General features: G+C 42.7%; 1 protein-coding gene across 1 annotated transcript in view; it reads right to left on the bottom strand.

The window, feature by feature from the left end:
• Nucleotides 1-380: 380 nt before the first annotated feature.
• Nucleotides 381-16,247, bottom strand: part of LOC126419413 (uncharacterized) — a 130,623-nt gene continuing 114,756 nt past the window's right edge. Inside the window, exon 5 of the mRNA XM_050086602.1 lies at nucleotides 381-659. Coding sequence (XP_049942559.1) covers nucleotides 381-659 — 279 coding nt within the window. The remainder of the gene's footprint in view (nucleotides 660-16,247) is intronic.

Below are 16,247 nucleotides of genomic sequence, written 5' to 3'. Positions count from 1 at the left end.
TATACCAATGCTGAGATTTTGAATTATCGAGAAATTTAACTCCAACAGCTGTCCTGCCAATTCCACAGTTAATAGTACCTCTTGTTTCAAACTCTTTGATAGATTACCAGTAGCACCAATAATTTTTGTTCCAGAAACATGTATCACTACTACAACCTCTGTGTTCTTAATACACTAAAAAAATGCCTGTGAAATGCCAATCAAATTACTACCACTGACCAGTAAACACTTAACATGTATACCTTATACACTTGCTGTTATTACAGGGTGCCACACTTCCTTTTTACTTACCATGTGATCTTCTTCATATAACAAATCCTTATTAACCTTTTCCCTGGAAAAACTATCCTCCTGCTTACCAAAATAATTATCAGACACAGTCAAATGACAGCATGGTTCTCTTCCTCATTACCACTCTCAAGCTCTAACTCTTCAGTAGGCCTAACATTGTCCTCCTTTATCCTATCTTCACTTAACACATTGTCATCATTATCAATTATAAATTCAAATACCTCATCGTCATCACTGCTGGATTCATCACTGCTATCATCATTACCACTACTATCATCATTACCACTTCTATCGGAATCAGACCCACTGTCACTTTCATTGTCCTCAAATACTTGGCTAAGTAGTTGATACTTGTTTTCAGTATTAGACTACAAAACAAAACACCTGAATTCCTTATGTTCTCTTAAAAATATAACATCTATTTTGACTCTTTGGACATCCTGAGCAACAGCAACACACTCTGTTTCATCACTTGATTTTATTATTGTAAGTTCCTCCTCTCCTTTTATGGGATAAACAATACTACCCACATCATCATTCAACATCTCACTAGCATTAGAAATTACACCTGTCTTACTACTATCACTTACATTACCCATACCTATGATTACAGCATGTTTATATACAAGTGGCTCTTCATCATTACCTGCTCTATTGTGAGCCAGAACTGGAACATTACCTACAAGGTGTATAACTTTGCTTCCGCCATTTTTTACCCAACATTTCAGACTTTAATGAAACAAACTGGTCACACACGTATCATTCAAAGTATTTTCAATTGCTGTCCACTACTTTCTCCCATCTTTCAGGCAGTGTATGAATCCCGCATTGAAAAAATTGGTCATCTTTTGAAGCGATCCATGAATCAACCCAATTTGTGACTTCTCCATGAGATCAGAAGTTTTGGTCAGGTAGTCCATGTGCCATTGATCTAAACGGGTAATAGTCAGAGGGGACAATGTCTGGAGAATACAGTGGGTGGGGTAGGACTTCCCATTTTAACGTTTCCAAGTACATTTTGACCTCTTTTGCAACATGGGGCCGAGCATTGTTGTGCTGCAAAATCACTTTACTGTGCCTTTCAGTGTGAGCATTAATTGCATTTGATAACAAGCACTTGTGACTGTTTCCCTTGGTTTTAACACCTCATAGTACATGATGCTGAGCTGGTCCCACCAAATGCAGAGAATGATCTTAGAGCCATGAATGTTCAGTTTGGCCGTCAATGTAGAAGCATGGCCGGGATATCCCCATGATTTTTTGCATTTAGGGTTATCACAATGAACACATTTTTCATCCCTGGTCACATTGCGATGCAGAAATCCCTTCTGTTTTTGCCTCTGAAGCAACTGTTCACAAACACACAAACGCCATTCAATGTCTCTTGGTTTCAGCTCACACGGGACCCAAGTTCCTTCTTTCTGAATCATGCCCATAGCCTTGAGACATTTCGAAATGGCTTGTTTTGTCACTTCCACTAATCATGCCATTTCTTCTTGAGTTTGACACGAGTCTTCACTCAGCAATGTCTCCAATTCTGCATCTTCGAAAACATTCTCTCTTCCACCACTATGCTGGTCTATGAGGTTAAAATCGCTGCTCTTGAAATGTTTAAACCACTCAAGACAGGTTTTCTCACTAGTAGCGTCCTTACCATACTTGCTTGAGAGCATTCGATGAGACTCAGCTGCTGTTTTCTTCATATTGAAACAAAACGGTAACACACCCCACAAATGATGAGAATTAGGTTTGTAAACTGACATTTTCAATCAAGAACAACTTTATGATGCAGACACAAATTGACTAATGTTTGAATGAAGTTATGTTGACTAAGGTCCAAGCTAACTGCCTGACACCTGTGATCTGTTTCTTTCGAGTGCTACTTACTGTTGTTGCCACCTATCAACAAAGTTGTACACCTTGTACTTTAAATGGTTTGACACAGAATTAAAATCATATCCTCCATTTCTGTTACTTAAATTTCTTCTACCAATTCCATGTCCATTCTGGCTATTCTCCAGCTAACCATGCCTTGAATTTCTACTGTAATTAGTCCTCTTCATCCTATTTATCTGAAATTCTCTCCCTGATTGATTATTGTCATCAAAATTCCTCCTACGATCTTCCACTGAAGGCTTCATCCTCTCCACTTTATCAACATAATTCAAGAAATCACTAATATTACCCTTAAGTGCAGGTACAAGCAATTCTCTACCTTCCTGACACAACTTAGTTTCTAAACCCATAATTATTGATTCACTACATAGCTCTTTGTCAAAATATTTCAGTTTCTTTATCCAGAGCTGACAGGAACCTTTCACAGTACCCTTCCTGGAGTCAAGTCTCTCTCCTCCCCAAAATTCACTCAACATTCTCTGCTGCTTCTCTTTGGACCAATAATAATCTAAAAATGTTTTCTTAAAGCTATGCCATGAAGTACAACTATCAGCTACCTGAGCTGCCCATCCATGAGCATCCCCTTTCAAAAAGCTCTCACAAATGACATTTTCTCTTTGTTATTCCATGTTTCAGGCAAATTATTAAATCCCTAATAAAATCCAGTGGATGCACTTCCCCTTATGGTTCAAAATTATTAAATTTCTTGCAACTAACAAATGAAGGACTGTTTAGAACACTGCACACTCTATGTTTTAGATTTTGTACCTCTTCCATCTTTTTCTCTGTTTCAGCCAATTTTGAATCTACATTTTTATTTACATTTACCAGTTTTCCTCTACCACTACAGCACACTTGGTTTCCACCTCTGTAATTAAATCATTTTTAATCCGATCAGTTTCATTCTCAAGTTTAGCCCTATTTGCAGCACAATATTTCCTGGCTGCTTTGAGTTCATCTTTACACTGTTTCTCAGAAGCAACCATCTTCCAACTATAGTAATCACAAAGCTTCTTTCTTGGTTCTACACATTTACTGCTCATTAATGTTAATTATTCATTAGTATTACTTACTATGTTCTTTATCTTTTTATCACAATCTTTAACTACCACCTAAACCTTCTTATTTAATTCTGTAAGATTAGAGCTGACTACCTAGATTTTCTTTTTCATTTCTTTCTTCAGCTCATCCTTTAAGCTACTGATGTCCTCTTTCATACTATTCTCCACCATACTAATCTCTTCTTTCATGCACACACTACTCATAATTTGCCTTAACATCGCTTCCAATTTTCTGCCTGCCATAACCTGTTGCCCTTGCTGATTTTCGCTCCTAGATTCCTCTCCCTTAGCCTTAACGATTTCATCCACTTCAGTATTGTTTTCATCCATTTCACTCACATCACCACACAATGTAGATGATGCTTTTATCATTTCATCTACAATAGGACTTTTGTCCCCATCATTCAAAGTTACATTAATGTCTGATTTACAGCCAGTACCATATCTACAGAAGCAATCCCCATAAAGTCTTTCTGTTCGTTTAAAAAAAAGACCTCTACAGCTTTGTAGCTCATATCAGTTTTCTGTTGTCCATTTTCCCCCCTCACATTGTCTTGTTTGTTAAGGTCACTCATTACACATCACTTACTATAAAACGGCTTTGCTATGAATTACCTTATTCTTAATCTTCTCTGGCTGCCATTCATCGTCTGCAGGGCTGCTGCAAGTTTTAATTTTCTCAGTTATATGTCCACTTGTCTGCTGATTGGCTGCCCCACTACTCAGTGGCTGCTTCCATAGAACCCACTCACTGGTTGGTTGCTGTCATACTGTGGCCATGAAACCCATGCGCTGATTGGGTGTTGCACTTCCTTCGTTAAGATCACTGTATTGTAAACCATTCTTGAATTCACTGTTCGAAGTTCATGAGTCCTAGTTTATTGTGCCCAGATGCAATAGTTACTCATGTGCAAGGGCACCATATGTAATGTTCACGTGCTTCATATCTTCCTTGATTGTCCTTGGTGTTGACGTACTGTGTTGCTGTACTGGCTGAAAAATGGGGGGGGGGGGGGGGGGGGGGGGGAGGGGGCCAGTTCAACACTGATTACTGTAAATAATGTAGCTGACAGTTGCACAGTTGCGTTTCACAGTTCTTTACTTTCACTGTTCACAACCCCCCCCCCTTCCCCCCTTCCCAATATCACACAGTTATATGGCCAGTTCACTATTGGTTAACTTTTGATAAGCCTCATTAACAGTTTGCAGGTATACATCAGCATACTGCTACAATTGTTTACTGTTGAACATCTGAGGATTAAAGTGTGACCAGCTGTCACACACAACCATGCCCCCAACCCCTGCATGGCTTCCTCACACCCAATGTGGCATGACGTTTCTACTGCCGGACAGAAGCTGTGCCCGCGACACTACCAAGTACCCCACTGAGCTCCACGACAAGGACTACCAGTGGATCACAGCCACTGCAGCTGACCCGCTGGTCTGGAACGCACAAGCGTGTGCATTACAGGTTAGTCATACTGCATCGGGTGCGAGCCCATCATCCCCATCAGTGTTCACAATAACAACAGCACTTTCTACAGAATCAATACCACAGAAGGTCCACTGATATGTGCAAAGGCTAGGCACTTAAATCTGGAAAAACTTAAACACACCAAAGCTATTATTCAGGAACTTTTAGGTAGTAAGACTATTCGCCCTTCTTCTGGTAGTTGGTCATCACCAATTCATTTGGTGCCCAAGAAAGATGACACTTTCTGCCTCTGTGGTGACTGTTGCGTGCTTAACTTCAGAACAATTCTAGATAGTTATCCCATCTAAAATATTCAAGACTTTGCTTCCCAACTGCACAGGGCACAAATTTTCAGTGTAATCGACTGTCACAGGGCATACCACCAACTACCAATGGCACTGGAGGACGTTGAAAAAACCACTATCATCACCCTGTCTGGGTTGTTCGAGTATTTTTTTATGCCATTTGGCCTTAAAAATGCTGCACAGACATGGCAATGGTTCATCAACTCATTGTTTGGAAAACTGGACTTTGCATATGCGTACCTGGATGACTTGTTAATTTTTTCTTCCTCCCTTGAGGAACATGAACTCCATTTAAACACAGTGTTCCAACTATTAAAAGCAAATGGTGTTGCAGTGAACAATGCTGAGTCACAACTCCACCACACTAGTATCACTTTTTGGGCCACGGGGTTTCTGCCGATGGCATCTGCCCCCTACCTGAACTGGTCGAGGCCATTAGTATGGTGCCTTTGCCCAAATATTTTCAGGGCCTCTGCCACTTCCTTGGGATGGTAAAATACTACCGCAAACACATCCCCCATGCCACTGACATACAAGCCCCACTGACGGATGCTCTCACGGGAAAAAACACTTCAGGTTCTTGGGCGGTCACGTGGACTCCAGATATGCATCACACATTTGATGACCTAAACTCAGCCTTACAGATGGATGTTAAGCTTGCTTACCCCATTCCTGATGCTCCCATCTCGCTTACTACAGATATGAGTGATACAGCAGTGGGGGCAGTACTTCAGCAATCCATGGGTCCTGTTGTACTCCCACAAACTGTCCGTATCCCAATGTAAATGGTCAGCTTGTGACTGGGAACTGTTTGCTATTTACGCTGCTACCAAATATTTCCAAGATGATATCGAAGGTCACCATCTTGTGGTATTTACCAACCACAAGCCATTGGTATACGCTTTCCATAACTCAGGCAAGGACTCATCCCAGAGACATTTTCGGCATATGGACCTCATATATCAGTTTATGAATGACATACGTTATGTCAGACAACGTTGCTGCCGATTTTCTATCTCGTGTGTCGGTTTTATCTTCACGACTGGACCTCAGTGAACTCCCCAAATTGCAAACAGAGGATACTGAACTCACTGCATTGCACTCTGATGTTAAAACAGTACTCAATCTAGAGTTACAAGCATTCCCTGGGTTTTAATCACGCATCTGGTGGTGCACCATTTCAACAGGACACATACATCGGGTGATGCCTGCACCTCTCCACTGGGACATTTTTGATAATATCTACAACTTGGCACACCCTGGCACATGTGCCACCGCATGTCTAGTATCTGAATGTTTCGTTTGGCCTGGAGTGATAAAACAATGTCGCAGTTGGGAGTGAGCGTGTGTGGTTTGTCAACCTGCAAAAGTAGCATGTCATGCACAGTTCTCCCTGGGTATGTTCGATGTGGCAAAAATAAGATTCCAGCACATACAAATCGATATCGTTGGACCCTTACCCCCCTCGGGCCCCTTCCGTTACATACTGTCCACCATTGACAGGTTTACTCTCTGTGTAGAAGTAATTCCTCTCACTACTATCACAGCTGACGCAGTGGCCCAAGCACTTTTATTAATGTGGATCTCATGCTTCAGCTGCCCAGTTTCTATCACCACTGACCAGGGCTGCCAGTTCAAGTCCACCCTCTTCCAACAGCTTTGTGTACTGTGTGGGGTGAAAAGATTTAGGACTACAGTAACCCACCCTCAGAGCAACGGGCTTGTCGAACGCTTTCACCAAATGCTTAAAGCTTCCCTGATGTGCCACGGAGGTGAGCGGGCTGACACCTTACCACATGTTATGTTAGGCGTTCGGGCCATGTACAAAGAGGAACTTGGCATGTCCCTGGCAGAAGCACTGTGTGGAGAACCCCTCACACTCCCAGCAGAGCTAGTCAAGCCTTCACTTCTTCCAGATCAAATCTGCGACTCGACATTCATCAGGCATGTTAAGGAGCTAATCACTAAAATTCGCGTGCCTCCTCCTCGACCGCACTCACTCCCTCCCATATTTCTGTATAAGGACTTGGTGTCATGCACTCACATCATGGTGCACGATGACACTGTCCGACCAGCACTCAGACCTCCATACTCGGACCTGCACAGAGTCATATCATGGCATACCAACATGTTTAAAGTGCTTATTAATGGCACACCTCAAATGGTATTTGTCTGCTGCCTCAAACACGCACGTGCATGCAGACACACACACACACACACACACACACACACACACACACACACACACACACACACACACACAATCTCCCATGCACATGGACACTCGTTTTCAGACACTAAGATCCGACTGCAGCGGAGGTGAGCAGCGATCTTTGCTGGGGTAGGAAGTAAGAGTACAGAAGAATTATGGTGCAGGGAAAGGGAGTAGGGCTCAGTTAGGGTGCAGGAAGATGATAGTGCACTTGTGGCATAGAAGTTTTATGCAGGCCTGCAATGGAAGCAGGGAGGGGAAAGGCAGGTGGGTCACAGGGACTAGCAAAAGTTGAGACCAGGGAGTTACAGGAACCAAGGATATGTTGCAAGGAGTGTTATCCCCTCCCCTATGCAATTCAGAAAATCTGGTTTTGATGGGAAGAATCCAGATGGCACGGGCTATGAAACAGTTGTTGAAGTTCATCACATTGTGTAGCGTGGCATGCTCAGCCACTGGATGGTCCAGCCGTATCGATGCTGTAGTTTGGTGCTGGCCATTCATGTGAATGGACAGTTTGTTAATGGTCATGCCTACAAAAATTACTCTTCCCACCTCGTCTAGAAACAGATGTTCTGTGCCGTATGTCCCCAGTCTCCCATATAGCCACTGAGTGGCCACATAATATCATCCCCTTGTGACTCAGTACCACCTAGGACTGGATCAACTGAATCACATTCCCTGGCAACCTCTCATTGGACCCTGAAATGAGAGATATCCTCTCCACTATCCTCCCTGCATGGTAGTCTGCCACTCACCCATTCTATGTACCACCCTTCCCCATACCTGTTTCCAACCCCTTACCCATGGGTCATATCCCTGCAATACACCTAGATGCAACATCAGTACCACATGTCTTTTCACTACCTTCTACTTCAGTCTTATGACAGGCATCTCCTTCCCCATCAGTGGCAAGGCCACCTGTGACGTAGTCAGGCGGTCTACCAACTTAGCTGCCACCACTATGTGGCTTTCTGTGTGGGCATGGTAACTAACAAGTTGTATGTGCACATGAATGGCCACTGCCAAACTGACGTACACAGCTGGGAACTCTCTGTGTAATGCATACTTCATTTCGGAAACCCCATTAATTAGTACCTGTCTTCCAGCTGCCTGTCCCCTCCTTCACCCCAACTCAAGCCCTACACATGCCTTCTATTCTACCAGTGAACCAGTATGGTGTACTTCACTCCTGTCTCATTTATTCCCCCCCTTGCCTCACCCCCCTCCAAAATGCACAGCACAGCCAAACCCCCCCCCCCCCCCTCTCCTGTTCCCTATGTTGCACCTAGCTACCCATTATCCTCTCCCCTCCACATCCTTACATGCTGCCAAAGGCAGCACCAGCATCTTTTCCCGTCCCTACCTTGCCATCCTTCCTCCTCATCACCATCCTCTATTGTGGGCCCATTACCAGTCCCAGCTGAAGAGATTGCTGCTCACTTTAAGACACTGTCACAGACGGGCCTTGGAACTCAGAGACAACAGTGACCATCTGTATGTGAGTTATACATGTGAATTTATATGCACTTTGTCTACATCTAACAAAGAATTCCAATTCTGGAGGTAAAATAGTCCCCCATTTGGCTCTCCGGGCGGGGACTACTCAAGAGGACTTTGTTATGAGGAGAAAGAAAACTGGCATTCTACGGATCGGGGTGTGGAATGTCAGATCCCTTAATCGGGCAGGTAGGTTAGAAAATTTAAAAAGGGAAATGGATAGGTTAAAGTTAGATATAGTGGGAATTAGTGAAGTTCGGTGGTAGGAGGAACAAGACTTTTGGTCAGGTGAATACAGGGTTATAAATACAAAATCAAATAGGGGTAATGAAGGAGTAGCTTTAATAATGAATAGGAAAATAGGAGTGTGGGTAAGCTACTACAAACAGCATAGTGAATGCATTATTGTGGCCAAGATAGACATGAAGCCCACGCCTACTAGAGTAGTAAAAGTTTATATGCCAACTAGCTCTGCAGATGATGAAGAAATTGATGAAATGTATGATGAGATAAAAGAAATTATTCAGGTAGTGAAGGGAGATGAAAATTTAATAGTCATGGGTGACTGGAACTCGACAGTAGGAAAAGGAAGAGAAGGAAACGTAGTAGGTGAATATGGATTGGGGCTAAGAAATGAAAGAGGAAGCCGCCTGAGAGAATTTTGCACAGAGCATAACTTAATCATAGCTAACACTTGGTTCAAGAATCATGAAAGAAGGTTGTATACATGGAAGAAGCCTCGAGATACTAGAAGGTTTCAGATAGATTATATAATGGTAAGACAGAGATTTAGGAACCAGGTATTAAATTGTAAGACATTTCCAGGGGCAGATGTGGACTCTGACCACAATCTATTGGTTATGAACTGTAGATTAAAACTGAAGAAACTGCAAAAAGGTGGGAATTTAAGGAGGTGAGACCTGGATAAACTAAAAGAACCAGAGGTTGCACAGAGTTTCAGCGAGCGGCCACTGAGTGACGCGCGTTTCTTTGGCTCGCGAGTTTTTCCGCTCATCGAAGGTGTTACAGAGAAGTGCGGCAGTCCACAACGTGTACATCCGACTAAACAAGTGTTACTTGCCGTGGTGTGTTGTTCTCCGTTGATTACCACAAGTGATAAGTGATAAGTGAGTGAAAAATGGGAAGAGCACGAGTAAGCGGCAGCAGGCGAGGCTACAGGGGCGCAGGCAGCGCGGGCGCCCGGTCTCCGGCGGCAGGTGAGGCCTCGCTTCCCGACATCGGGGAGCTCGTCCGGTCCCAGGTGAGTGCGGCGCTGCACAGTAAAGACACGCTGGACGTAATAGTGCAATCCATCACGGACTCTGTGACGGCCGCGGTCATGGACAAACTGCAAGAGTCTGTCGGGTGCAACAGCACCGAAATCCAGTCTCTTAAAAAGTCCTTGGCCGCACAAGAGAAAAAAGCCGCCGACCTAGAAGCTAAACTGTCTGTGGCCACCGATGAAATTGAGCAGTATCAGCGAAGGAACGGCTTGCGCTTGTTCGGGGTAGCTGAAAACGATCGTGAAAACACCGACGACCCGGCCATTAGCCTCGTGCGTGAAAAACTTGGCGTGCAGATCGACGTGGCCGATATTGACAGAAGCTACCGTGTTGGGTGCAGGATACCAGGTGCGATGAAACCCAGGCCCATAATAATTAAATTTGTGTCATACCGGAAAAGAGCTGAAGTGTTTGCTCAGAAAAGAAAACTCGCCAAGAGTGGGTTTACCCTGAGGGAAGATCTGACGCGCGAAAGACTAAAAGCTTTGAACACTGCGATCACACAGTTCGGCCTACAAAATGTATGGACCCAGGATGGCAGGATCGTAGTCAAGACGGAAGGAGGGAGGAAAACGGTGACGAACATGTCCGAACTGAAAGACTGAGCGAAATCTCGCGAGACACAAAGTCTCATATTTTACTCTGTCTAATATAAGTTAATTTTTATTCTTTCTTTTCATTTTTTTGCGTAAATATTGCTTCGTTATTTCTATATGTACCATACATAAGTACTCTATTTAAAATCAGTCAATTGTTTCACATAAATATTGCTTCTTTAGTTGCCTATCATATGTGCTCATTTATATTCATGTTGTCAGTCAAACGGGAATTAACATTCTCCATTAACAGGAATCTCCTTAAAACCGCCTTTCTATATCTGTTATTTTCATCCTCATCACTACCACTACTACTACTACTACTATCTTTTTCATAACCATTACTGCCATTTTCCATCTTTCTTTTCGCTCCCTTCTCCGATACCTCCAGCTTGTCTTTCACCTTTAGCCCACAGACGCTTGAGTCAGTCACGACCTTGGACACACCTGTAAATATGTCTTCCCCCGCGAAATCCAGCTTTTGTCCCTCTTCCGGCCAGCAGGTAGACGGAGCGCGCTCGGTCCTACAGGCGGCCACAATGGGACGGACCGGTTCCGGCGGCGGGCTCTTTGTGGCCCACGCGAACGCTCAGTCGCTAACGGCTCACTTCGACGAGTTCTGTGACCTGTTCTGCCAATCGCTGTTCCATATTATCCTCGTCTCTGAAACTTGGTTGAAACCAAACATTTCTTCCGACGCTATCCGAATCACTGGTTACTCTCTCCTAAGGGCAGATCGTGAAACACGACGCGGGGGTGGTGTGGGTGCCTATATTCGCTCTGATCTGAGACCTACTATACTATGCACATCGGATGCAAAGGGCGAAGGAGAAGCAGAGTTCTTGTTTTTCGAAATAAATACATCAAATCAGAAACTGCTAATTGGAGTAATCTATAAACCTCCAAACGTCGGTGCTATGTCCTCCTTTCAGTCTGCCCTGTCCTCGCTCGTGACACTGTATGAACACATAATCATTATGGGCGACACAAACATCGACTTACAGTTAAAATCTCCCTCTGCAGAAAAACTTAGGAGACTGTTCCACTCCAATGATATGAGTTTAACACCGCTGGACCCAACTCATCACACGCCACACAGCCATACACTCATAGATATAATAGCAACAAAGCGACCAGATAAAATAATTCGCGCCAATCAGACATCCGCTCCAGGATTCTCTGCTCATGACGTGATTTTCTTAAATTACTCAGTACATACTACCAAAGAAAAATCTCACCTGGTAACCTACAGAAACCTAAAAAATGTTAACCATGACGCTCTTCAAAAGGATTGCTCAGACATCCCTTTGCATGATATAAGCAATGAACCGACTTTAGACGGAAAAATTCGGGAATTATGTCGCAAAATTATTGCACTGTATGATAAACATGCTCCTCAATGCACTGTCAAGGTAAAGAGAGCTCCCGCTCCGTGGCTCACTACTGCTTTACGCCAGTTGATGAATGAACGTGATGCTGCACATAGGGCCTTCAAGCGTAACCCAACTCCCGAGGCATACGAAGCTTATAGGAAACTCCGAAATAGAACCAAGCAAAGCGTGAGGGTTGCCAAAATCAGACATGCCCGCTCTGTCGTCTGCGGCATATCAAAACCTGCTGCACTGTGGAAAAAGCTGCGCAGTTTCGGAATAGGGAAGCGAAGATCTGACGCTGTTTATCAAGCGTCTGCAGAAGAATTAAACGATTTCTTCTCAACAGCCGTAAACTGCCACGCAGCGACAAATTACCAGCCCCAAGATATCAATCTCTCGAGAGACAAGTTTTTCCTAAAACATGTCACTACCGGCACAGTACACAAGGCAATTATGAGAATCTCTTCCGAGGCAGTAGGAAATGATGGAGTGAGCACTGGCATGATTAAGAACGTCGTAAACACTATTACTCCAGTAATCACAGACATCTTCAACCTGTCTCTTGTCAGTAGTACATATCCTACTGAGTGGAAGCAAAGCTTAATTCAACCTATACCCAAGACTGACAACCCTAAATCGCCAGGTGACTACAGGCCGATCAGCAAACTTCCTGCAATATCTAAAGCCCTAGAATACATCGTCCATGAACAGCTGACGGATTACCTCAAAACTCATAACATCCACGACAAATATCAGTCAGGCTTTCGAAAGCACCATAGTACAGCAACTGCATTAATCAAAGTAACTGATGACATTAAACATGCTATGGACAGACGTGAAGCTACCATCCTAACACTGCTTGACTTTAGCAAGGCTTTTGAGACAGTTGACTTTGATATATTACTAATTAAAATGAAGCAGCTGAATTTCTCAAACAGCGCAGTACACTGGTTCGACAGCTACCTCAAAACCAGAAGTCAACAAGTCATTTGTGGGTCGGAAAAGTCATCATGGAAAAACGTGTGCTCTGGAGTTCCCCAAGGCTCCGTCCTTCATCCATTACTCTTCTCACTGTACATTAATGATATTTCTTCAGTGATTCACTCCTGCAACTACCATCTATATGCCGACGACATCCAACTGTACATAAGTGCAAGCCCCAAGAACATTGCTGACGCAGTAGCGAGTATGAACGCAGATCTTTGCTCTGTTTCTCGATGGGCACAGAACCTAGGTCTGAAACTAAACCCCAAGAAATCCCAGGTCATACTTATATCTCATCCAAAGTTAATCAGTCAGTACTTTCGCGAAACAGCCCCTCAAATACTCCTCAATGGTACCCAACTACCATACCAAAAAACAGTAAAAGACCTTGGAATAATCTTGGATGAACACCTAAACTGGGAAGAACAAACAGTCACAGCTTGCCAGAAATCGCTCTCCTCCCTACATGCAATTCAAAAATTTAGAAAAATATTTCCAACCCATGTTAAACAAAAATTAGTCCAAACACTAGTCTTGCCTAATCTTTACTACTGTGATGTAGTTCAACATGGCACAAATAATGAAAATTCGAGATGCCTCGAGCTAGTGATGAATGCTTGTGTTAGATACGTATGCAACATACGGTTGTATGATCATATCAGTCCTTCATACTCCCAGCTAGGTTGGATACGCCCACATAGGGCACGCGATCTCCACACGATGTGCTTACTTCATTGATTTCTTAGCCACTGGTGTCCCCAATACTTATCTTCTCACATTAAACATCTATCATCATTCCACAACCGCAATACCAGATCGGATACGTCTAGCATCTTGGCTGTACCTTTGCATAACACAAAATCTTTCTCCGTGTCATTCTCCATCTCAGCCATACGACTATGGAACGCGCTCCCCTGTGATCTGCGTCTTATCGAAAACCACTCAACATTCAAGAGGGAACTTAAGACTTACATATTAGGGACGGTATAGCCACCATTGTTGTGCCCCCCCTCATCTTTTTCTTTCTCCTCTCCATCATAGCTTCGAATTTTACCATTCTATTTCTCTTCCTCTAACCTATCTACCTCTTCTATATCTCTTTCACCCCATTCCATCGTCTTATGTCTCTGCTTGATGAGAATAACTCACAAGCTGCAAGAATATAACGAGAAAATTCCCAACTAGCAATAGGACTGACACTCATAAAAGAAAAATATGTTAACTTTCATATACATAGTCATTATTATTATTATTATTATTATTATTATTATCATTATTATTATTATTTTTATTATTCTTGATTGTTATAATTATTTTTTGATTGTTATAATTATCATTGTACTACTTTTATAATCTCTATTTTTTTCTTTAACATTAATACTGTATAACATTTTATATGTCCTAATTTTCTGTAGACACTGAAATTTGTTGAATCTGAGTATGCCTGGTTAGGTGTAAGAGAGGGCCTGAAGGCCCTAATCTTGCCAGGTAAAATAAATGCATAAATAAATAAATAAATAAGGGAACAATTGACAGGAATGGGGGAAAGAAATACAGTAGAAGAAGAATGGGTAGCTTTGAGGGATCAAATAGCGAAGGCAGCAGAGGATCAAGTAGGTAAAAAGATGAGGGCTAGTAGAACTCCATGGGTAACAGAAGAGATGCTGAATTTAACTGATGAAAGGAGAAAATACAAAAATGCTGTAAATGAATCAGGCAAAAAGGAATACAAACGTCTCAAAAATGAGATCGACAGGAAGTGCAAAATGGCTAAGCAGGGATGGCTAGAGCACAAATGTAAGGATGTAGAGACTTATCTCATGAGGGGTAAGATAGATACTGCCTACAGGAAAATTAAAGAGACCTTTGGAGAAAAGAGAACCACTTGCATGAATATCAAGAGCTCAGATGGAAACCCAGTTCTAAGCAAAGAAGGGACAGCAGAAAGGTGGAAGGAGTATATAGAGGGTCTGCACAGGGACGATGTTCTTGAGGACAATATTATGGAAATGGAAGAGGATGTAGATGTAGATGAAGATGAAATTGGAGATATGATACTGCGTGAAGAGTTCGACAGAGCACCGAAAGACCTAAGCCAAAACAAGGCCCCCTGAGTAGACAACATTCCATTAGAACTACTGATAGGCTTGAGAGAGCCAGTCCTGACAAAACTCACCATCTGGTGAGCAATATGCATGAGACAGGCGAAATTCCCTCAGACTTCAAGATGAATATAATAATTCCAATCCCAAAGAAAGCAGGTATTGACAGATGTGAAAATTACCAAGCTATTAGTTTAATAAGTCACAGCTGCAAAATACTAACGCAAATTCTTTACAGATGAATGGAAAAACTGGTAGAAGCCAACTTCGGGGAAGATCAGTTTGGATTCCATAGAAATGTTGGAACATGTGAGGCAATACTGACCCTACGACTTATCTTAGAAGAAAGATTAAGGAAAGGCAAACCTATGTTTCTAGCATTTGTAGACTTAGAGAAAGCTTTTGACAATGTTGATTGGAATACTCTCTTTCAAATTCTGAAGGTGTCAGGGGTAAAATACAGGGAGCGAAAGGCTATTTACAATTTGTACAGATACCAGATGGCAGTTATAAGAGTCAAGGGGCATGGAAGGGAAGCAGTGGTTCGTAAGGGAGTGAGACAGGGTTGTAGCCTCTCCCCGATGTTACTCCATCTGTATATTGAGGAAGCAGTAAAGGAATCAAAAGCAAAGTTCGGAGTAGGTATTAAAATCCGTGGAGAAGAAGTAAAAACTTTGAGGTTCGCCGATGACATTGTAATTCTGTCAGAGACAGCAAAGGACTTGGAAGAGCAGTTGAACGGAATGGACAGTATCTTGAAAGGAGAGTAGAAGATGAACATCAACAAAGCAAAACTAGGATAATAGAATGTAGTCGAATTAAGTCGGGTGATGCTGAGGGAATTAGATTAGGAAATGAGACACTTAAAGTAGTAAAGGAGTTTTGCTACTTGGGGAGCAAAATAACTGATGATGGTCGAAGTAGAGAGGATATAAAATGTAGATCCGCAATGACGAGGAAAGTGTTTCTGAAAAAGAGAAATTTGTTGACATCAAGTATTGATTTAAGTGTCAGGAAGTCGTTTCTGAAAGTATTTGTATTGAGTGTAGCCATGTATGGAAGTGAAACATGGACGATAAGTAGTTTGTACAAGAAGACAATAGAAGCTTTCAAAATGTGGTGCTACAGAAGAATGCTGAAGATTAGATGAGTAGATGACATATCTAATGA

The sequence above is a fragment of the Schistocerca serialis genome, chromosome 9 (assembly GCF_023864345.2).
Source record: "Schistocerca serialis cubense isolate TAMUIC-IGC-003099 chromosome 9, iqSchSeri2.2, whole genome shotgun sequence".
Classification (NCBI taxonomy): domain Eukaryota; kingdom Metazoa; phylum Arthropoda; class Insecta; order Orthoptera; family Acrididae; genus Schistocerca; species Schistocerca serialis.
Note: the sequence above shows the minus strand (reverse complement) of the source record. Positions and strands in the feature narration are given on the sequence as shown.